Raw genomic sequence first — 25,673 nt, 5'->3', positions numbered from 1 at the left:
AAAGAAGATATTCATATAAGCATTTATTGCTGTGGTTTCCCCCGTAAAGGTTTCAACGTATATATATTGTGTTCTATTTGTGTCCATAGTAGTTAGATCTCATTTGAATAATAATTTACAATGGATATGCTTATGAGATAAGTTATATGCTTGTGATTAAAGTTCAAGAAGTAAAAGTTTGTTAATATACTGATTCACTCCCCCCTCTCTGTATATTCTTGTGCTCTTCACAAAGACCCCTCATGAGCATGAGCAAAGGATTGCAGTACAAGATCCATATGTTTAGGGTGCTAGAGCAAGGGCTAGAGCTGGAATCAAGATCAAGCTTGGGAGTTTGCTAAAGAACAATCTCATTCCCTAAGCCTTATCAAAGTTCATGTTGCTCATGAGCAAAATTCGGAGTTTTCTAGACCTTTGGCATTCCAAAATACTTGCCAGCACCAAACTTAACACCGAAGTTGATCAAAACTTTAGGAAAGTTTGGAATTTTCAGAACTTTCTGCTTGCAAACCCCATGGAAAATCCCGAAGTTAATACCGAGTTTTAGGTACGACTTTCCAGACTAAAGGTGAGAGAAAAACATTGTTTCTAATGATCCTTCCAATGCCGAGGTAAAGACCGAAATTCCTCATTATGTGTTAGAATTCAGTGATGTCCTTAGTACTCCTTCAAATGCTGAGTCTTCTTTCCAAAGTTTGCTTTCTCAGGTTGGATTTTGCAGCCACAAAAGGTAAGATTGAGGATATCAAGGGCCTTTCCTAGACCAACTCAGAGACATTCCAAAATTAGCACTGGTCAAATCTCAAAATTAGGGAAAGTATTCACGCCCAAGGTGCCTCTCTCATTCATCCCAAGCTTATGAAGTTCATCACTTTCTCAAGGACAAAAGACCCTCGTAGAGACAATTATAGAGTAATGTTCAAATCCTTCGGGGGATGAGTAAGAAATAGGTGATGGCATAGGATGAAGTGTGATGACGAGAATGACTAGCTAAATGAAATGGTGATTGATCCTTGACCTATATGTTCATGCAAGTTGGAGGACTCGACAGAAGCCATATGGGGATGCTTGGAACAAAGAAGGCTCTGTGACACTACCCTTAGGAGGATTCCCAAGATAGAGCCAAAGAATGAATTCCATGCCAACAACCTGAAGATGTTAATGAGCAGACCCAAAGACAAAGTAAGAAGGGTTTGGTAAGCAAGGACCCCTAACACCACCATCGGCAATAAGTTGAAAGCCAGGGCATGAGATTGTAGGAAAGATGACAAAACATAGAATACTACAAGACATGCAGAAACAAAACATAGAATGCTACAAGACATGCAATTTAAAATTAACTTGTAACTTATCCAAAAAATCCCTTTTATGACTTAAAAAGCCAAAAAGCATCAAGGGGGAAATAAAAAGTAAGTTACAAGTTCTTTTTTCAATAAAGTGCACTTGTAATTAGCAAAAATTTCCCTACAAAGACCAAAACAAAAGAAATCATTAAAACTTGCAATTCAAGGAAAATTTCTCAGCTGCAGTCAGGGAGAAAAAACCTGAAATTGAAGGAAAGACATAGCAAACGAACCCAGAATGCGATGAAATTCGAAACGTGGTTCGAGGATGGAATGAGGATTAAGCCAGGCTAAGGATTAGGCGAAATTTTGCATCGGGAAGCATGCCATAGAGTAAATTTTTCATTTATTGACAAAAATTTCATGTAATGGTCCTTCATTTTTGAAAACAAAAATGAGGACAACAATACAAAATCTATTCAAAGAATTTGACAGTTGCCAAGAGCAACCCAACCGTTGACCAGCCGATGTTGATAACTACCCATGTCAACAAACAATTAGTACAGAGTTGGACATGATGAGCACACGTTTATGTTGAGAGGGAGTGCGGGGTGAATTAGTATAAGACAATCTTCATTTTTTTTAGGACATCTAGGAATATTAGACACCTGTTTTTTCAGATTCCATTGTGAATTTAATATGTGAGATACTATTTACGCGGCCAAGGAATTCTTTACCTTATCATTATGCTAATACTCATTGGTGTCATCATATCTTTTGACCAACCTGGTTTTTGTGGGTCTGTTTCAGTTGGTTTCTTTTCAAATTCTCACATAAAAAAGTTTGCTACAATTGGTAATGGAGGACAGCCCATTGATATTTCGTCAATTTGTTCATCGATCTCGAACTTGAAGTTGAAGAAAGGCAATTTAGAGATACCTACACGAACATTGTCATTTCCTTGTTACTGTTCTGTTTAATGATTACAATTGCTTCATCAAACAGAACTTGATAAATACTGAAACAAAATCAAAATTAATAACTATAATTACATTCCTTTCACAGTTTCTAATATATTTTAAATATCTTATATTTCCAAGCAGTTTAGCACTTTCTCTTGAAAATTGTCCTCAGATGGGAGAAATTAATTCTATGAACAGGAGATTGTGTTCCTGAAGCTGCCTACAAAAGCTGTTCTCAACAACAGTTGGATGATTGTTAGGTCAGGTAAATAGAATCCCCTTATTTGTATCAACAATACCATGAACAAAGCAGTTGTAACCATGTGAGAATTTCTAAAGTCTTCTATAGGCCCATTCATTGCCCCTTGATTATTGCACCAAATGTATAAAATATAGTTGCTGAAACCTATTCTTATTCCTGATGGGATCAATGACTTGCAAGTTTCTCATGAATCTTTAACATTCTGGCTACCCATTATGTGTCTCAAAGGTCAAGCTTCACAAATATCAGCATTGTTCACTGCCATATTTAAAATAATCTCCTATGATCTAAGGCTTGTCCTCTGTTAGCTAACTAATTCTAGAGCTGTTGTCTGAATATCATTAGGAATGTGTATATAATATAGGAAGAAATGTAATGAATGTTTCTCCAAAGAATAATGATACATCATTTGAGCATTTTGATTATAAGAGAAGTCATTTCCTACATGAACAGGAAAGAGAGTACTTGGCTTTGCTCCTCAATGGGAAAAGAATAATATCCTTCCAAAAGTTACTCAAGCTTTGCTTTAGCGATCAAACCCAAATCTGTTTAAATATTACAATGTCACTGAACGAAGAGGAGTGACATTTTTGAGAAAATGTCTTTGCGTCTTGTTCTCCAAAGAGAACTGATCAATGCCAGTCGAATTGTATGACCATCTAGGAATCACCTAGAACAGGTCCTCACAAGATAGAGGGGCAGTACAAAGAAAAGCGGATTACACTTGCAATCAGCCCCAAGACTGTTTAGCAGTTGGACACTTCCGGAAGGTCTGTTCAAGTGTTTTTTCATTTCAACACATAATGTACAATACATATAAAATGCTCGGCTTGCTCATTTATGGTTTGACAGCCAAATTGTGATGCCGTGATAGCCATCCTAGCATCTTTTGTTTGAGGGAGTTTCCTGCTTTCAAAATCACTTGACAATGTTTTTTTTGTCTCTTTTCAAGGTTTTTGACTATCCACTGCTTGTTCAATTGTGGGACAGTAGACATAGTGTCACTTGATTAAACATCATTTACCTTTTAATTGAAGGAGCATTTTCTAACATTCCACTTTCAATTCCTCCGATGCATTCCTCCTGCTGTAATTGCAATTGCTACACTTTCAATCCCTACAATACTACACTTTGCAGTTGGAATTTTCAATGACAATATTCAGGGATCATTGTATATATATTTTTAAAAGCTAGTTTTTCTGTTGGCATCAGCACTTGAACCTTGTTTAGATCCTGCCAAGAGTACCACTGCTACATTGTTCCAGAAATCTCCTATCAGACAATCCTTTCCTTTGCAATATTTTTAAAAGATCGGTAAAATATATCGTGTATCTGAATGTCCAAATAGATTGTGTATCCAAATCGTAAACATCCCGTGGGTCCTCAAACTGCAAATGGAGCGAACCTTATACAACCTGCCAAGCAGCCCAAATTAATACAAGCAGCGAACAGAAATGTTCTGGCATTACCAGTTATGTCTAATAGCTGGTAAGGGCCCTAATATCTGGGAGATGCAGTGAAGTAATGGTTATATGGGGTGAAGGACCTGCCAAGGTATCTCACTATCCAGTATTTGTAAAATTCACTTCCCTGCAAGTGCTATTCCTTGCACTCAGATGTCTGGAATCCTCAATATCCCACTCATCACTTGCGTAAATGCAGACATCCCATCATTAAGAGGGATTCGTTTACCTTTCATTGTTTACTTCATAAAAAACTTCTAAGGATCTTATCAAGTGATCAATGAGATAAGCCTGTAGATATCACAGTTTAATTATATGCATCTATGACAAGTGTGATATCCCTTCCTATATTAATGACTTAAAATGGAACCCTGTTAGGCCTATATGCTGCATTGTATTTCTTGCCCCTTTTTCTATTTTATCAATATACTTTTTATTCTTATTGAGGTCTATTTCACTTGGTTTAGGTTTTAATTGATGCACTGGATTGGTTGATCTAGATTGACCTTTGTTTGTTGTTGCTTGTCAATTGTGGACTGCCTGTCCTAAATAGAAAAAAAGTGAAAGAAGCTATAATAGTGTTAATAAATGACAATAACTGGTGAGAATGATCAAAATGTGTACAATAAAAGGAACTATGTGGGAATGCTTGCTACATTTCTAAGGGATAGAATTGAATTTGAATTATTTCTAGAATCTTCTACCAATGTGATTATGGTGTGCTTTATACCTACTTAATTCTACTCTCTTTATAAACTATTAAAAGAGTGAAGTGGATACACTTAAAACAATTATTCTGGATGCAATAAAATATAGCTGTGGAAAGAAAAGGGCATTCTAAAAGGTTGAATTTTTGAACAGGTGAAAGCATTTGTTAACAAAGAAAATATGATGTACAAAGTAACAATTGAAGTTTCATCCTTGCCCACAAGATTTGGGGATCTGGAGCATGGCCTAAGATTGCATTGGGTATGTCGTTTATCTAAATTAGTAGGTCCAAATTAATATTCAGCATTGATTTCAAAAACAAGTTTCCATAAATTTGTAGGCTCGGAAAACATGGTTGATAAATATTTTAACTGCACAGGCTTGGTTTTAAGTCCATGGAGGCCATCTAGAATTTATTTCTTTACTTGTTCCTTTGTCAATACTTAAGTCATTTTGTTATGACTGTATATTAGTATATTGATTGAAGGTAAATGCTTCTAATTTTTGAAAGAGACTAACAGTATTCAAGCCAATTTTCCAAGTTGGTTAAATTCATGAGTCATTTAATAACAAATACACAGCATATTGTGATTTTCCTGTTTAATAAGGATGCAAAATTTCAGTGTCCTTTCTTTCTGATTATTGAATATTTATTTCTCAAAGAGCATTTATAAATTGTGCAATCTAAATAACTTCAATGTGTTAGCTTTTGTAGCATATTTGAAAGATCCCTGACTAGAATTCTTAACCAAACTGCTGATTGTTTACAAATTCAAATTCTTTGACCAGCGAAAAGAGTTTTTGGAAGTTTATTGTATTTTCTGATAACTCAATGATGAACGAATAGTACCAATCCGGTATTGAGAGGGGGAGGAGGGGGTGAATCAGTATAGACAAAAACACACTTTTGAACCGGTTTGTTAGCAGACACTGTGCATTGATAGACAAACAGTAACACCGGTCCTAAAACAGAGTACAACCCGCAAAGCCCAGAATAACTGAGACAAGCATAAACCGGTTGACACTTATCTTCTCATACAATCTAACACTTCACTTCCATTTCACCCTAATGCATGAACAAGTAATCTACCATCAAAGATATACATATAAGCAACTAGATCAACATGATTCACCGCTTGACAGAAAACAACATAACATCACATGAAGAAGACATCACACAAGACACACTTATTTTTCACGTGGAAACCCAACTGGGAAAAACCACGGTGGGGATGAATACCCACAAGCTTGTTTTTGAACTCTTTAGAAGTCCGCTCTATTAGGAACCTTGTTCGGTTAAAGACTGATACAATAGGTTCTGTTAGGGACCGATCCTATTAGGGATCACCCGGTTAAGGGATGGCTAGAATACCTGGTTAAGGGTTAAACCTTGTTAAAGGTTACCTTGTTAGAGGATTTCAAGAACTCAATGGTTTTGAGTCACCCTGTTAAAGGATTTACAGCAAGTCGGTTAAGGCTACCCTGTTAAGGGATTTTCCAACTGTTGAGGTGGTTAGAGATCAACAGATATTACAATGATCTGGTAACAACACTCAATGCCAATGCACATCTGCTTAAGCTCCTCTTCACCTTCTGCACTTACACTCTGCAGGTATCACTTCTCTCCTCTAGTCTGGCAAGAATCACGTATCCCTTCTCTTGGATACACACACACAACTTTTGCCAACAATCTTAGAAAGAATCACAACATCGACCTTATAGGAAAACAGATAGGTCGGTAGCATAAACCCTAAACTTGTTGGGTTAAGGAATTCAGACAGTTCAATCCTGACCGTTGGGCACACTGCATTAAATGCAACAGTCTTGATCCAATCTCAAGACATTCTCCATCGTCCATTTTCCACCGATTTCATGGCGGCTGATAACCCATCACACGTTATCACCGTTTACAGACTTCACACATTCCCGAGATAGATAGGAACAATCTCCTTCATGCAAGATCCTTCACGCGCACAAGGCTTACGTGGCAACACGATCAGTTCTTCGTTACCATGCTAACTCATCACACAAAGTCGCTGGTTGAGCCACACAGGCTTGAAGCACTTTAACCGGAAACCCTGAAGTTGAGACTACCAACCGGTAGTCATACAACGCTTCCATGTGCCGGTTCCCATAACCATGTGCTGGTTCACCTTGAACAAACACATCGCTTCACTTTGGCACAAATGCCGGTTCACAGTTTTATACCGGTTCTCACATATGCCGGTTCATAGTGTTATACCGGTTCTCACCTCTTCAGCATATTGACATCATTGATCACATACAATGTCATTATGTCCTCATACCGATTCACATAATGCCAACAATCTCTCCCTTTGGCATTGATGTCAATATACAAAGATATCTCTCCGCTTCACATCTTCTTTCCCTATTTCTACAGAAATCTTCTCCGCTTCACATCTTCTCCCCCTTTGACAACAATGCCAAAGTGGAGGCACAAGCTTCCTTGTTCCATTATGCTGCTCCAACTGAGGAGTATCATCCTTCAACACATCAATCCGAAAAAAAATTGACTATGCAATACCAGACTGATGTGGAGTATATACCTTCAGTTTACCTCCTGAAGGGGCAACACCCTTAATTCACCTCTTAAGTACATAAATGTAGCCTTTGGGAGATGCTTGGTGAATATGTTTGCTAACTGCTCCTTACTGGAAACATGTTCCAGTGCAATCTCTTTGTTCCAAGTGCTTGGTTCTAGAATGTAAAACCGGATTCTTGGAGATATTAATTGCACTAGTATTGTCACAAAATATACTTACCGGTTCAGATACAGGAACTTTTAAGCCATTTAATACATGCTTCATCCAAATTGTCTGAGTGCAGTTCATGAAAGCTGCAACATACTCTGCTTCCGCTGTAGACTGAGAGATACAACTCTGCTTCTTACTCATCCATGAGACCAGTCTACCACCGAGAAAGAATGCACCACCGGTTGTGCTCTTCCGGTCATCAACATTGCCTGCCCAATCAACATCTGTGAACACTTTCAGGTTAAAATCATTCTTGTATGGATACCATAACCCATAGTCAATAGTTCCTTTCAGATACCTAAGAATCCGCTTGACTGCGACCAAGTGGGATTCTCTTGGACTTTTCTGGAACCTTGCAGTAGTGCCAATTGCATGTGCAATATCTGGTCTGCTATGCACTACATAATGCAACTTACCAATCATTGATCGGTATTCCTTCTCATCAACCAATGTTGAGTCATCCTCTTTGGATAGTTTACAACCGGTCACCATCGGTGTTCCAACCATTTTGCTATCTTCGATGCCAAAGGTCTTCAACACCTCTTTGACATACTTGGACTGAGTGATAAAGATTCCATCTTTCATCTGCTGCATCTGCAGTCCAATGAAGAACTTAATCTCCCCTACGAGTGACATCTCAAACTTTTTCTTCATCTCATCTGCAAACTCACGACTCATCTTGTCATCTCCACCAAAGATAATGTCATCAACAAATACCTCACAGATCAGGATCTGATCTCCTTCAGACTTCAAGTAGATATTGCTATCTTCACTTGTTCTCTCAAATCCAATCTTCACAAGATGGGAATGCAGACGTTCATACCAAGCTCTGGGTGCTTGCTTTACACCATATAAGGCTTTATGTAGCCTACATACCATGTCACTGTCTTCGGATAGGGCAAACCCATCTGGTTGCTCTATATACACCTCCTCTTCAAGTACACCATTTAGGAATGCAGATTTTACATCCATTTGATATACTTTGAAACCTTTAAAAGCTGCATATACAAGAAGCATACGAACTCCTTCCAATCTGGCTACAGGAGCAAAGGTTTCTCCATAGTCTTCTCCTTCTTCTTGGGCATATCCTTTGCACACCAATTTGGCTTTGTTCTTAATCACTGTGCCATCCTCATTCAGCTTATTTCTGAACACCCATTTAGTACCAATGACATTTTTATGCTCCGGTTTGGGTACCAAAGACCATGTACCATTTTTTTCTATCTAGTCGAGTTCCTCTTCCATTGCCTTGATCCAATCTTCATCTTTATGTGCCTCTTTGAATGATTTAGGCTCAAATTCAGAGATCATACATGAGTTTTCTCTTACCTTTCTTCTTGTAAGGATTCCTGCATCTTTATCTCCTATGATCTGCTTAGGATCATGATTCGGCTTGACATACCGAGGAATGGTCTTGATAGATTCCTCTTGCTTTTCTTCTTCATCCTCTTCTCCATCAGTATTAGCATCTACATCTATCGGTGTAGGAACATTGTTATTGGTACTCGATTGACTGACAACCGGTTGCCAGAAGGTTACAACCGGTTCATTACCGCTTGCTTACTGCCGGTTTCCTCAGTTTTCTTAGAGGTCTCATCAACTCTTACATTGATGGTTTCCATGATTCTCTGAGTCCTATTGTTGAAACACTTGAGAGCTTTGCTCTTTGTGGAATACCCTAGGAATATTCCCTCATCACATTTAGCATCGAATTTGCTCTGGTGTTCACTCCTCTTGATGTAACATTTGCTACCAAACACTCTAAAGTAGCTAACCACGGGTGTCTTACCGGTCCAATACTCATAAGGAGTTTTATCCTTACCTTTCTTGATGAGTACCCGATTCATTGTGTAGACTGCAGTGCTCACCGCTTCTCTCCAAAAGGTGTGAGCTACCTTTCCTTCAATCAACATGGTTCTAGCTGCTTCAACCATAGTTCGGTTATTCCTCTCTGCTAGGCCATTCTGCTGTGGAGTCCGGGGGGCAAACAGTTGCCTCTTGATGCCATGTTCTTCACAGTACTTGTTGAATTCACCGGAAGTGAATTCCCCTCCTTGATCAGTTCTCAGGCACTTGATCCTTTTTTCCTTCTCCACTTATGCTCTGAAAGCTTTGAACTTCACAAGAGCTTCAAACTTATCTTTCAAGAATGTGATCCACATCATTCTTGAGCAGTCATCAGTGAGAATCGTGAAGTACTTATCACCCTGCACACTCCTAGTTTTCATGGGACCACACAAATTAGTATGCACAAGATCAAGCAAATTGTTAGCAGTGAAATATTTACCTTTAAAGGTTGAGGAAGACATTTTCCCCAATTGACACTCTCTGCACAAGGTATTATCCGGTTTGCTTGGCACCGGCAACCCTCTGACTGCCTTGATCTTACTGGCCTTCAGAATCTTATCGAAGTTTACATGGCAGAGTCTCTTATGCCATATCCAGCTATCATCAAATTTAGCTATAAGACATCTACTTATATTTGCATTTAGCTGAAATAGGTTACCTTTGGTCTGCATGCCGGTGGCCACCAATTCACCACTCTTTCCTTTGATTCTGCAAACTCCATTCTTGAATTCCAGAGTGAGACCACTGCCATTCAGCTGGGCAACACTCAGAAGGTGGTGTCTGAGACCATCAACCCAATACACATTGTCAGCACTACTCTTTCCATTCAGAGAGATGGACCCTCTGCCTTTGACCATACATGGTGCATCATTACCAAAGCGAACCACACCACCATCATACTCTTCCAAGGATAGAAACTTGTTCCGGTCACTAGTCATATGCTGAGAACAGCCACTATCAATGATCCACTCATTGGAATTATCTAACCGGGAGACAAGAGCCTTCTTGTCTGACACATCTTCCTTGACAACAACAAACACAATATCTTCATTTTCTTCATCTTTTGATTCCTCATCTGTGACACCTTCATCAACTGCCACAAAATAGTTTCTCCGGTTTCCTCCTTTGAATTTCTTGAACCTTTCCGGTTTGTCCTTGTTGTCGTCATTAGGACAGTTTACAGCAATATGTCCTATCCGGTTACAAGAAAAGCATTTCAAAGGGAGCTTACCTTTGTATTTGTCGGTTCCTTTAGGAAGTTTCCTGGCAAGGAGAGTTTCAAATGCCATCAGAATCTCATCATGATTCATTTCTCTGCTTTGTCTTGGTTCACCACTAGTGCTAGCTTCTTTTCCTTTTCTGGATGGTACAGCAGAAGCTCTAAAAGCTGATTTAGTCTTTTGAACACTGCCATCAAAACTATTTAGCTCATAGGCTGTCAACTTTGCAATGATGGAGTCTAGGGATACGTTACTCTTGTCTATAGATCTCAGCTCCTGAAAAGCAGCAACCCTTATTGCATAGACCGACAATAGGGATCTCAGGACTTTGCTTACCACAGTGGAATCTTCTATTTTACCACCTGCACTCTTGATATCTCCAACAACGGTTTTGATTCTTATTCCATACTGTTGAATGGTCTCACCTTCAACCATCCACATATCTTCTAACTTCGCTCTAAGGGTTTCTTCCTTAGCTTGTTTTACATGCTTATCACCGCCATAGATATTTTCAAGAGTATCTCATACCTCTTTGGGATTAACTTTATCTTGGACATCAATAAACTCAATGTCAGATAAACTACTAATTAGGGCTTCCATGACTTGCCCATTTTCTTGCATCTCTCTCTTTTGGTCATCGGTGAGAGTATCGGTAGGGGCAACATAGGCATTCTCAACATAGCTCTAGTGTTGAGGACCCATGCTTTTGATGTATATCTTCATTTTGTCTTTCCATATACTGAAATTTTTTTTGTTAAACTTTGGACCTTCCCTCTTCATCATTAGACTGGGATCTTTACCTCAAGCGGTTTAAGCTTATAACACAGAGGACCTGGAGGACGTTCTGATACCAATTGATAAGTCAATGATGAATGAATAGTACCAAACCGGTGCTGAGAGGGGGGGGGGGGTGAATCAGTACAGACAAAAACACACTTTTGAACCGGTTTGTCGGTAGACACTGTGCATTGACAAACAAACAGTAACATTGGTCCTAAAACAGAGTACAACCGGGAAAGCCCAAAATAACTGAGACAAGCATAAACCGGTTGACACACATCTTCTCATACAATCTAACACTTCACTTCCATTTCACCCTAATGCATGAACAAGTAATCTACCATCAAAGATATACATATAAGCAACTAGATCATCATGATTCACCGCTTGACAGAAAACAACATAACATCACATGAAGAAGACATCACACATGACACACTTATTTTTCACGTGGAAACCCAATTGGGAAAAACCACAGTGGGGATGAATACCCACAAGCTTGTTTTTGAACTTTTTAGAAGTCTGCTCTATTAGGAGCCTTGTCCGGTTAAAGATTGATACAATAGGTTCTGTTAGGAACCGATTTTGTTAGGGATCACCCGGTTAAGGGATGGCTAGAATACCCGGTTAAGGGTTAAACCCTGTTAAAGGTTACCTTGTTAGAGGATTTCAAGAACTCAATGGTTTTGAGTCACCCTGTTAAAGGATTTACAGCAAGCCGGTTAAGGCTACCCTGTTAAGGGATTTTCGAACTATTGAGGTGGTTAGAGATCAACAGGTATTACAATGATCTGGTAACAGCACTCAATGCCAATGCAGATCCGCTTAAGCTCCTCTTCACCTTCTGCACTTACACTCTGCAGGTATCACTTCTCTCCTCTGGTCTGACAAGAATCACGTATCCCTTCTCTTGGATACACACACAACTTTTGCCAACAATCTTAGAAAGAATCACAACATCGACCTTATAGGAAAACAGATAGGTCGGTAGCATAAACCCTAAACCCTAAACCTGTTGGGTTAAGGAATTCAAACGGTTCAATCCTGACTGTTGAGCACGTTGCATTAAATGCAATAGTCTTGATCCAATCTCAAGACATTCTCCATCGTCCATTTTCCACCAATTTCATGGCGGTTGATAACCCATCACACGTTATCACCATTTACAAACTTCGCACATTCTCGAGATAGATTGGAACAATCTCCTTCATGCAAGATCCTTCACGCGAACAAGGCTTACGTGGCAACACGATTTGATCCTTCACGCGGACAAGGCTTACGTGGCAACACGATTTGTTCTTCGTTACCATGCTAACTCATCACACAAAGTCACCGGTTGAGCCACACAGGTTTGAAGCACTTCAACCGGAAACCTTGAAGTTGAGACTACCAACCTGTAGTCATACAACGCTTCCATGTGCCGGTTCCCATAACCATGTGCTGGTTCACCTTGAACAAACACACCGCTTCATTTTGGCACAAATGCCGGTTCACAGTGTTATACCGGTTCTCACATATGCCAGTTCACAGTGTTATACAGGTTCTCACATATGCCGGTTCTCACCTCTTCAACATATTGACATCAATGACAACATACAATGTCATTATGTCCTCATACCGGTTCACATAATGCCAACATTTTCAATTTTTTTCTAGTGTTTTTGATTTTTGACAATACATGGAAAATAATAAATGCAATACAACAAATATAGAAGTGATAATAGTTTCCAGACTTATGATTATTAATTGTAGCAAGTACAAATAAACAGTAAAGAGGATTATTGATAGAATTAAGCCGTTCAGGGCTTACCAGGAGCCAATGTTGGGGTTTGAGGGTAGGATTTTGACCCTGGAATGAAGCAGTGATTGAACCAAGCACCTCCAACGGCTACCAATGGCTGCAAATGACTTTCTTTAACTCTAGGATAATTACCAAAAACTAATATTGAAGAATTATTTAGACCCAGTTGGAATTCAAAATTTTTGCTAGGCAAGATTCCCAAATTATGTCTCTTTTCCTTAAAGAATTGCTGCTGCTGCCCAAATTTGATATTTTCTTCACACCAAACCAACTGTGATCACTTATTAATACCACAACAATGAATTCACACACCAATAGTGGTGCCAAAACCCTTTAGTTTATTTATTAATGGATTCCTAGGCAAGAGAATGGCACGATTGGTTAAGGGAGCTGTACGGCTGGCATTTGTAGCTTATTTCTTGCTGGAAATCACACACAACTTGCTTAGATCTGTAGATTAAGACCAATCGATGCTGCTGTAGGTGTGTTCTTTGCTGACAGTAATCTTTAATGGTCAATTTCTGAGAAGATATTGCTGCCGTAGTGCTGCTGAGGGTGTAGGATTCTATCCACACCATCAAATAGTAAAGGGTTTTCGTCTTCCCTGGGCTGCCATAGCTGGATATGTGCTACAGACCTCACAAACCATAATAGTTTTTCTAAAAAATGAATTCTAGATCCCCAAAAAGCTATGCCCAATTCCCTTTATGCATTAACAAGCAAGATCAACCCCCATAAAAGCATAATGAGAAGATTCTTTGGAATCTTCTCTCTTTAGAAAGTAGCACCCAGCTATGAGGGTATTGAGGGTAGACTTCAACATATAAATTTGACCACCTTTTAAGTTATTCACCTCCTAGGGAAAAGTGCATTGCAACTTAAAATATAAAGTTTGTTTACACTCTCGGGTGAATAAGTCCTTGGCACGTAATGCAGAATAATTACGCCATAGATATCAGACACGTATAAGAGATGTTATTCCATTCATAATTGTGTCTTACAAGTTACATTCCGAAGTATATAAAGATACCAAGGGGGTGCGAGCGCCAACTGTCGCACCGCAACGACCACCCCTCTGTTGCCAACTAACCAAAACAATTACACATAATTAACTAGTCTTATGTTTGTGTACAATAATGCCTCTAACATCATCCCCCCCCAAAAAGAAAAGTCGTCTCCAGGCGACTAACAACAAAAATGGAGACAATGCAACCTAAACAATATATACATCAGAAAAAACTGAGGGGGCTGGGGAGGCGTCCCTAAAGGAGAAGGATGAGACGCTGGTGTCTGGGCCGCCAAGCGGGTGCGGAGCTCATACACCTGCTGAGTACGGGCAGTCACATCCCGCTCCGCCACCAAGACCTTCTCTAAAGCCGTCTTCACCATATGCGCGGCTTCCAGTAGCTCCTTCTCTTTGGTATCCGTTGTCGCTGTCATAGCGACCAACCGAGTCTGCAATAGGCTCCTCTCGGTAGTGGCTGCCTCGAACTCCTGCTGCACGAGGCTCCTCGCACTCTGCTCCACCGACAGGCGAGTCTCTACCTCTGCCTTCTCTGCGCGGGTCATCTCTAGCTGAGCCAACAACTGAGCCCGCTCTGCTGCCCAGGAGGCCTGCTGAGTGGCCACTTCCCTCTCCAACGCGACTCTGGCAGCCTCTCGGACCTCCGACTCATGCTGGGCACGCCTTAGGGCATAGTAGGCGTCCCGGTAGACTTGCTCCATTTCGCGGACAACTGCCGTCACCCGACTCTCCACAATGGGCTGACGCACACTCCAAGCCTGGAGCATCTCCTCTGTCTCGGTAGTCGGCCAACCCTGAGACCCAAAGCATGTAGTAAAGGCTGCGGAGCAGCCCACCTGCATAAACCGTAGAGCACTCTCCAACTCCACCACCACCTGCTGCAATGCTTACGTTTGAGCAGTGGCCACTACTCACCTACCCCTCATCACCATGTCTGCTAGATAGGCCTCAATATCCTCCCCCTCCTGCTCTGAAGGTTGTGAAGTCTCTGGCGGAGTTGACACAACCGCATCCTGCTGTGAAGGTACCTCCTCTGCCACCAATGGTGTACCCTCCCCTGCTGTCTGGATGGCAGAGACGACCTCTCCTGCCACGTGTCCAACTGCTGGCACATGTCTCGCCAGAGGAATCGTCCAAGTTGACTACCTCTGCTCTAGTCTCTCGACACGGTGAGAATACAACGACTCCCTTTGGTTGTGCCAATGTCATCTGAAATCGCTGTGTGAGCCAGCTCTCCATAGCCACGATCGTCGGATCGGCACGCATCTCTACGACCGGGGGATGGGCCGCTGTCATCGGCTCCTCCAACAAAGACGCTGAAACAATCACCACGGTCTCAGTCCCCACAATGTCCAATCGTACCTGAGGCTCCGTATCCACTACCTCCCTCAACCCCTGCTCCTCGACGACTACTACCCGATGCGGTGACTCCTCTGTCCTTGACTCTGCCATGTCCTCCGTAAGTGCGGCCATGGTTGGGCTTGGTGATGCTACCCGTTGCTGTAGGGTGCCAAGTGTAACTGGCGTGCTGCTCTGCACAAAGGCCGGAATAAAGGTGCTGCCCACTCCAGATGATGGCAACGATGTGCCCAGCTGGTGGGGCAAACAGGACCCGCTCCTCCGTTGCCCTGCTGCTATCATCCTCCTCTTCCGCTTTTGATTCCTCTATGCTACTGGAATCCCTCCCGCTGTCAAGCTCCCCTGAAGCTGAGGCCGTATCTATCGCCCGTTTCTGCTTCGCGGAAGAGTGCCCAATGTCCAAGTGCCTCTAATACATTATTGGAGGCTCACTTGCTGCCAACGGTCCCTGTGGCCGTATCTCCAACTCTGCCTCCGGCACTGCTTCCCGCGTGGCTTCCAGGAACAACCCTATAGCATAGTGGGGCATATAGAAGGTGCGATGCCGCATCGTCAAAAACTCATACATGCGCTCTGCGAGTAACGCGGCCCAATCATACACAATGCCATTCATCAACCCGTTCATAAGCATAATCTGAGGGAGGGCGGTGTCCGACGGCCTACCCGACCCTATCAATCTGCTCTTGATGACATCCATAATGCACCGCCAGTGGCCCTCTGCAACAAAGGTCTTACGGATTCCTCGACCCTTCATGGCATTGGCCACGCTGTCTAGCTCTAATGTCGTCAAGTTCCTGGAGATTAATTTAATCCACCGCTCCTTCTCCTCCTGCTTCATCTGTTTAGCCTTCAATTCTATTTTCTTGCCCTGTCTGCCTGGAATGCCGAATACCCTCGTGAAGTCCCCTGCTTTGAAAGATATGGTAACATCCCTCCCGAGGTATTCAAAAGTGCTGGTGCATCTGTGGCTGTCGAAGGTGTCCACCATGAACTGTAGGGCACCCTCATTGTAATGTCCCTACTAGTTAGAGATCATTGGCCTGCAAAATAGATTGTTAGAATACAACAAATATATATAACTAATCTAACTTGCAATTTAACTTTAAAAGGCTTAATTAACACTAATCACAATTCTTATCTAATAAAAAGGATACGAATGTCATACGGTGATATGTTCTTAGAAGGCTGTGAAGCTCGCCTTCTTGGAACCCATCTTGGTTCCAAGCGATTCAGGAAATCGAAGGTTAATTCGATTCCTGTCTTGGATGTATTTTCTTACACCCAAGCCATCCAGGAAATCGAAGGTTAATTCGATTCCTGTCTTGGATGTAACTTCTTACACCCAAGCCATCCAGGAAATCGAAGGTTAATTCGATTCCTGTCTTGGGTGTAACACCCAAGCCATCCAAGGAAGACCATATGTCAATTCCTTGCCTTGGATGATGCATCTCATCATCCAAGTCCATCAGAGGGGACCGGCCGGATCCGTCTCTTCTTGGATGAACTTAGTCAACCAAGCCATATATATGCATATAGATATTTAGTATATACTGCCTACCAGGGATTATCATAATCCCTCCATTAGGCTAAGGGAAGTTCTTTCCTATAGCCTCCATCATATAATCACATTAATATTACATTTTATAATTTATTACTGTTTTCAATTCCATAATTTACGTCTTCATTTACATATTCTTTAATCTTTCTAATGATCCTAAATATACATACATATTCTACATAGATACCTATCTTTATTGCTACATTCATATAAGCACTCATTAGAGATATATGTATTCATAAAAATGCATTAATATATATGTGTGTGTGTGGCACACACGTCCACACACATATATACCTTAAGACTTCTTAACCCCTGTCACCTGTATGCAGATTGTAGCCTGTGGTTGGAGTTTGCACAATAGATGTCACCTGCAGATTGGGAGGCATACCACAAAGAACACAAATGTTACTTCCTGTAACTTGATAATAATTCTGATCTGATTTTATCAATGGTTATGTCACTAGATGCTTTTGATTCCTTCCCTTTATATCTCTCAATTTGAGGGAGAGGTCACACCTCTTCATCATGTATGCCCTTTGGCAAGAGACATACCCTTTCACCATTAGCATCCTTTGAAAGAGTGCAACTCTTCATTATTTCTACCATTTGAAAGGGACCCAACCTTTCATAATCAGATCTGCACTTATTATTTAAATTAGATCTGCTCTTCTCATTTCCAAATTATCCTCCTCCCTCTCAAATGAGGTTTTCTTCTCCCTTTTATATATCATTGTTGAGGAAGTTGCAACTTTTCCTTTCACGTCTTTTGACTTTTCATTAACTTAATTAATTTTTAATTAATCATATTTAATTATATCATTTTATATTTTAATTTTATTATTATCATTTATTATTAAATTCTATTTCAAGTGGGGATATTATTATCATTTATTATTAAATTCTATTTCAAAGTGGGGATAGTATTATCATTTATTAGTAAATTCTATTTTAAATATTCATTCGTTGGTAATTATAAATTAAGAATCATTAGCTTATTTAGGATATATATCTAACGAACATGGAGGGGACATGACAGTCCGCCCTTCTCGAAATTGCTTGTCCTCAAGCAATTGACAATTTTCTGAAACTGAGTTATCTCCCAATATGAATAAAAAACACGGAGCATACACATAAAAAACACGAAGCATACACGTGAATACACACACTGTCAGGTTTTTCTTATTGACTAGAATGATTCAATGATTTATTTTTTACCCTACAGGATGGCAGGATTATTGCTCCGATACCACTGTAATGTCCCTACTAGTTAGAGATCATTGGCCTGCAAAACAGATTGTTAGAATACAACAAATATATATAACTAATCTAACTTGCAATTTAACTTTAAAAGGCTTAATTAACACTAATCACAATTCTTATCTAATAAAAAGGATACGAATGCCATATGGTGATATGTCCTTAGGAGGCTGTGAAGTTCACCTTCTTGGAACCCATCTTGGTTCCAAGCCATCCAGGAAATCGAAGGTGAATTCGATTCCTGTCTTGGATGTAATTTCTTACACCCAAGCCATCCAGGAAATCGAAGGTTAATTCGATTCCTGTCTTGGATGTAACTTCTTACACCCAAGCCATCCAGGAAATCGAAGGTTAATTCGATTCCTGTCTTGAGTCTTACACCCAAGCCATCCAAGGAAGACCATATGTCAATTCCTTGCCTTGGATGATGCATCTCATCATCCAAGTCCATCAAAGGGGACCGGCCAGATCCGTCTCTTCTTGGATGAACTTAGTCAACCAAGCCATATATATGCATATAGATATTCAGTATATACTGCCTACCAGGGATTATCATAATCCCTCCATTAGGCTAAGGGAAGTTCTTCCCTATAGCCTCCATCATATAATCACATTAATAGTACATTTTATAATTTATTACTGTTTTCAATTCCATAATTTACGTCTTCATTTACATATTCTTTAATCTTTCTAATGATCCTAAATATACATACATATTCTACATAGATACCTATCTTTATTGCTACATTCATATAAGCACTCATTTGAGATATATGTATTCATAAAAATGCATTAATATATATGTGTGTGTGTGGCACACACGTCCACACACATATATACCTTAAGACTTCTTAACCCCTGTTACCTGTACGCAGATTGTAGCCTGTCGTTGGAGTTCGCACAATAGATGGCGCCTGCAGATTGGGAGGCATACCACAAAGAACACAAATGTTACTTCCTGTAACTTGATAATAGTTCTGATCTGATCTTATCAATGGTTATGTCACTAGACGCTTTTGATTCCTTCCCTTTATATCTCTCAATTTGAGGGAGAGGTCACACCTCTTCATCATGTATGCTCTTTGGCAAGAGACATACCCTTTCACCATTAGCATCCTTTGAAAGAGTGCAACTCTTCATTATTTCTACCATTTGAAAGGGACCCAATCTTTCATAATCAGATCTGCACTTATTATTTAAATTAGATCTGCACTTCTCATTTCCAAATTATCCCTCTCCCTCTCAAATGAGGTTTTCTTCTCCCTTTTATATATCATTGTTGAGGGAGTCGCAACTTTTCCTTTCACGTCTTTTGACTTTTCATTAACTTAATTAATTTTTAATTAATCATATTTAATTATATCATTTTATATTTTAATTTTATTATTATCATTTATTATTAAATTCTATTTCAAGTGGGGATATTATTATCATTTATTATCAAATTCTATTTCAAAGTGGGGATATTATTATCATTTATTATTAAATTCTATTTTAAATATTCATTCGTTGGTAATTATAAATTAAGAATCATTAGCTTATTTAGGATATATATCTAACGATCATGGAGGGGACATGACACTCATACTCGTGGATAGGAAACACGGGCATCCGAATAGCCCACTCCACTTCCGCCTAACGGAGGTTTTGCTTCACCAGATCATTGTCGGGAGTGTCCTGCCACCATTTCCGGCATTCCAACCCATTCAGGCCTTCAAAGGTGATGTTCTGGGGTGTTAATGTATTTTTCGCATGTAGGGCAGCCTGTGGTGCTGTCTGCTTTTGCTTCTGTCGGGCGCTGGCATCCATTGTGCTGCCTGCAACACGTACGCCTGATGATAAAACCCTGGTATTGCTATCGCTTTGGTTGCTACTGGAGGAAGCCTGCAATTGTTTTTTCCAATTTCGTTTCCCTGCTGAATCCATTAATCTCTGGTATAACTAAATTCCGATTAAAAATCGTACGGTCGTTGAATGCCTTCGTAACGACCTTCTCCTTCTTTTTCCCTTGCGTTCCTTCTCCCTTTTTTCCCTTGCGTGGGCTGCGTGGTCTACTTGTGTGCGTGGTGGTCCCCTTTTTTTTTTTCCTTGCGTGGTTGTGTTGCGGGGGTTTCCTTTCTTGTTTGCGTTTTAATTTTGTTTTTGCGGGCTTTGTAGTTGCGGGTGCTACCGCACGACGGTGTTTACGACTGCCGGTGTGCACCGTACGGTGGTCCCATCGTCGGTGTTACCACCGCCGGTGGCCCACCGCATGGTGGTCACCGTCGGTGTTCCCACCTTTTAACCGTATGGTCGCCTGTCATACAAACGTACGGTTTTTTTTAAAAAAATGTTCCCACCGTACGGTGGTTCCACTTTTTTTTAACCGTATGGTCCCTTGTCGTACAAACGTACGGTTTTTTTTTTTTTTTTTAAAAAATTATTTCTGCTGGGGGGTGTCATAACCCCTCCTTGGACATTGGATTAAATAAATACGATAATTAAAACATTTATTAATTAACATTTAATGATATTGGAAAATCGTCTCATTTATGAGACTTCACGATTTTCCTCTAATATATGATTATTAATGTTTATTATTTGTTATGATTATTATTTATTATTATTGTTTTATTTTAATGTAACGTTCATATTTCAATTATTAATATCATATTAACTATTAAAGGAGTTTTACCATAAAATACAATTAAAACATAAAATAGATATATTGAATATATTACACTTACCATATAACGTGTTATTTAATAAATATAAAATATAAACATAAATTGTCAAAAAACATTATAAGTATTATTTGGAATAATATCGTATTAATACAATGCCATTAATAGAACCGATATACAATATAAATTATTTATGCTCTCCTTAAACCACACTTAAGAAGAGCGAATATAAAACCTGAATTAAATAATTATTATTAATGAAAGATTGATTGAAATTATTAAAGAGTTATTTATTTATTAAATATTATTATTTTAATACATATTAATATTTATTAATAATATTAATATTTATTATTAATAACAAGTATCGCTAATATTGTTGGATGGCACAACAAATAACATTTGTAGCCAACTCAATACTTCCTTATTGTAAGTTGACGGAACACACAAAAGAATAAGTATTTCAAACACAATACGACACCTTTCACCTCCCAATGATTCGGATGAACAATAAGAGTGTCTTCATAACGTACCCGATAATTGGTGTTATCATAGGGGACATTACATATGTCATGACTCCATCATGAATAAGAAGACACAAACACTAGGAAAATCGTCTTAACTTAAGACTTCACAATTTTCTCATAGACGATAATGCAGGCCAGCGATCTACATCCGCAATAAGGCAGCGATCCCAACACGGTATCGGGTGGATTAAGGAATAGTTAAGTTCGAGTCAAATTTAGTTAAGTTGTGGTTAATCTCCAAGTGATGCGATCAACTCAAGGCTAGTTAAGAGCGAAGGACACGAAGCCAAAGGATATACGTTGGAAGAGACATATCTCTTCGCTCAATGAGAAGATATAAGTATCAATATTGACGATAGTCATTGAACACACTATATTACCAGCATTCAAGAAGCCGCATTACAGCAATCAGGAGTTTAAGAGAAGCAATCGGGTGCCAAGGAGAAGAGGGAGTTACAAGAGAAGATAGATCACACAAGCAAGCAATATTCAGAATTTAGACAAAGCAACACTTCAGTAAATCTGTCATGGTCAAAATTTACAAGGGGGTATCATGGGAGAACAATTACATATCGCTGCATAGAAATACATAGACGTGGGTATAAGAAACTGATATATACCCGGGAGAGTAAACCATTGCCAAAAGTCATATTTATGAATATATCAAGTGGGAGGCATATCGTACATCAAACCAGCCTCATTCCTTTATCACAATAAGTAACTAAGTAATCTCATTTATAGTATATCTCATGATTATATATCAGACCTTGCTATCAGTTCTACATCAATTCTGACGTATTTGGGTAAGAAATAACAATTGATAATCTGTGCAATACCCTTCACTTGGTTTAAGTCTCAATCATTTAGAGAAAGAATAGGAATCAAGATAATTGTCCCCACTTACCAAGATAATCCATAAGGGGACATTACACATACAGTTACAACCAGTAATATATATATTAAGCTATGCGGTTACAGGCCATAATACAAATATTAATAATATCTGAAAATAGATGAAAGTATATGAATCTATAAATATATATACATATGAAATAATGTTTCTATGCAGAAGTTAATATTAATGAAAATATTAACATAGAGTGCAATATATTTAATAAGGATATCAAGCCAGTGGCAGACCAGACCTTACATGCGTCAGATCTGTCTGCCAATATCAGCCCCTAAACACATTACTATAATATAAAAGTATATAGTAATAATATAAAGGATACTAGTAAATCCATAAATGATTGGTAATACTATTTAGTTGTATAGTAATAATATAAAAGGATACTAGTAATCCATAAATAATTGATAATACTATTTAGTTCATATATATATACTCAAATCAGAATAAGAGTAATATAATGATATGTAAATATAGGTATTAATAATAATACCTATTAATAAAATAGTTAAGGTTACATAATATTTTAGAAGTTACTTTGTAATATCATGCAATAATTTATACAAATAATAATTAATAAATGCGTAAAGGAATTATATGAATCAGAATAAGATTGGTTATTTAATATGGTAAGTTAGCAAGTACTTGATAGATTAAAGAAGGATCAAATATCACAGATTTGACTCGTGTAAGGTAGACTTGATTCTTAATCAAGTTTGTTTAAGTCATTAGTATTTTGAAAATAGTTTGATTATGGTTAAATTAGACCAAATCCGATTAGGGGACATTACAGGGGGTCTGGGATTGGGCGCCCGTTCATGGTATTGTTTTAATTTCGATCCATTGACGGCATCTGGCACCTTCTTCCCGTCCAGCGTCCACAACTTAATCGCCCCATTGGTATTGACTTTGCATACCTTGAAGGGCCCTAGCCATCGCACTTTAAATTTTCCTGGTTTGATTTCATTCTTCCCGTTGAATTTCAACACTAGCTGTCCAGTAGTAAACTTCATTCGCCGAAGGTGTTTGTTGTGCCAGACCTTTCGTCTTTGCTGGGTCGCCTCTGTGGCCCATTGTGCCAACATTCTTTTTTCGTCCAACTTACTTAAGGCATACATTCTCTCCCTCAGGCTCTGCATATCCCCGAGTCTGTTCTCTACTGCAATGCGAAGGCTTGGCACCATGAATTCTGCTGGCACCACCGCTTCATGCCCGTACATGAGTTGGAACGGAGTCTGACTCGTGGTCACTTTGTAAGTCGTTCTGTAGGCCCATAGTACAGAGGGTAACCTCTCCTCCCAATCTTCCTTTTCTACCCCGCAGGACTTGTAAGTTACCGATACCAATATTTTGTTTGTGGCCTCCGCCTGGCCATTGGCACGTGGGTAGTATGGGCTCGATAATAAGTGAAAAATCTTGAACTCTGAGGTCAACAGCCGTATGACATTGTTCACGAAGTGGCCCCCCCCGGTCACTGGTCAACTGGATAGGTATGCCATATCGCGTAATGATTTGCTCATAGATAAATTTCGCTATGCTTACTGTAGAGTTATCTCGGAGAGCCCTCGCCTCCACCCACTTAGTCAAGTATTCTGTCGCAACCACAATGTACCGACACCGTCGTGTGCGGCTAGCCTTGAGAGGCCCTACAAAGTCGAGTCCCCATCGTTCAAAGAGTTCCTATGCGTGCGACGGGTTGAGGGGCATGAAGTCCCGCTTCAGAGGTTTGCCCGCCCGTTGGCAAGTGTCGCACCCCACGACCCACTCCTGGATAGCTAGTGTTGAAATTCAATGGGAAGAACGAAATCAAACCAGGAAAATTTAAAGTGCGATGGCTAGGGCCCTTCAAGGTACGCGAGGTCAATACCAACGGGGCGATTAAGTTGTGGACGTTGGACGGGAAGGAGGTGCCAGATGCCGTCAATGGATCGAAATTAAAACAGTACCATGAATGGGCGCCCAATCCCAGACCCTCCAACAGAAATAATTTAAAAAAAACAAAAACCGTACGGTTGTACGACAGGCGACCGTACGGTAAAAAAAATGGAAAAAAAAAGTGGAACCACTGTACGGTGGGACCACCGGCGGTGGCAACACCGACGGTGACCATCGTGTTGTGGGCCAACGGCCGTGGTAACACCGACGGTGACCACCGTGCGGTGGTAACACCGACGGTGAGCACCGTGCGGTGGGACCACCATACGGTGGACATCGGCGGTGGTAACCACTATCGTGCGGTGGCACCCACAACTACAAAGCCCGCAAAAACAAAATTAAAACGCAAACAAGAAAGGAAACCCCTACAACACAGCCACGCAAGGAAAAAAAGGGGACCGCCACGCACACAAGTAGACCACGCAACCCACGCAAAGAAAAAAGGGAGAAGGAACGCAAGGGAAAAAGAAGGAGAAGGTCGTTACGAAGGTGTCCAACGACCGCACGATTTTTAACCGGAATTCAGTTATACCGGAGATTAATGGATTCAGCAGGGAAACGAAGTTGGAAAAAACAATTGCAGGCATCCTCCAGTAGCAGCCAGAGGGATAGCAATACCAGGGTTTTATCATCAGGCGTACGTGTTGCAGGCAGCACCATGGATGCCAACGCTCGATAGAAGCAAAATCAGACAACAGCACAGGTTGCCCTACGTGCTAAAAATACATTAACACCCTAGAACATCACCTTTGAAGGGTTGAATGGGTCGGAATGTCGGAAATGGTGGCAAGACACTCCCGACGATGATCTGGTGAAGCAAAACCTCCGAAAGGTACAAGTGGAGTGGGCTATTTGGATGCCCGTATTTCCTATCCGTGAGTATGAGGGTGCCCTACGGTTCATGGTGGATACCTTTGACAGGCACACATGCACCAGCACTTTTGAATACCTCGGGAGGGATGTTACCATATCCTTCAAAGCGAGGGAATTCACGAGGGTATTCAGCATTCCGAGCAGCCAGGGCAAGAAAATAGAATTGAAGGCTAAAAAGATGAAGCGGGAGGAGAAGGAGCGGTGGATTAAATTAATCTCCAAGAACTTGACGACAACAGAGTTGGACAGCGTGGCCAATGCCACGAAGGGTTGAGGAATCCGTAAGACCTTTGTTGGAAAGGGCCACTGGCGGTGTATTATGGATGTCATCAAGAGCAGATTGATGGGGTCAGGTAGGGCGTCGGACATCGCCCTCCCTCAGATTATGCTTATGAACGGGTTGATGAATGGCATTGTGTATGATTGGGCCGCGTTACTCGCAGAGTGCATGTATGAGTTTTTGATG

General features: G+C 40.2%; 1 protein-coding gene across 3 annotated transcripts in view; it reads left to right on the top strand.

Moving 5' to 3' along the window:
- Positions 1-25,673, top strand: part of LOC131034013 (isoamylase 2, chloroplastic) — a 374,673-nt gene that overhangs the window by 40,241 nt on the left and 308,759 nt on the right. For 2 of the 3 annotated variants that reach the window (XM_057965347.2, XM_057965346.2), the window contains exon 4: positions 4,832-4,939. The exons of the other annotated variant lie outside the window; for it this stretch is intronic. In XM_057965347.2, coding sequence (XP_057821330.2) covers positions 4,832-4,939 — 108 coding nt within the window. The remainder of the gene's footprint in view (positions 1-4,831; positions 4,940-25,673) is intronic. 3 annotated transcript variants of the gene reach the window in all.

This window comes from Cryptomeria japonica, chromosome 2, assembly GCF_030272615.1.
Source record: "Cryptomeria japonica chromosome 2, Sugi_1.0, whole genome shotgun sequence".
In the NCBI taxonomy this organism is placed as follows: Eukaryota; Viridiplantae; Streptophyta; class Pinopsida; order Cupressales; family Cupressaceae; genus Cryptomeria; species Cryptomeria japonica.
The sequence above is the reverse complement of the archived record's forward strand: the minus strand, read 5'-3'. Positions and strand labels throughout refer to the sequence as shown.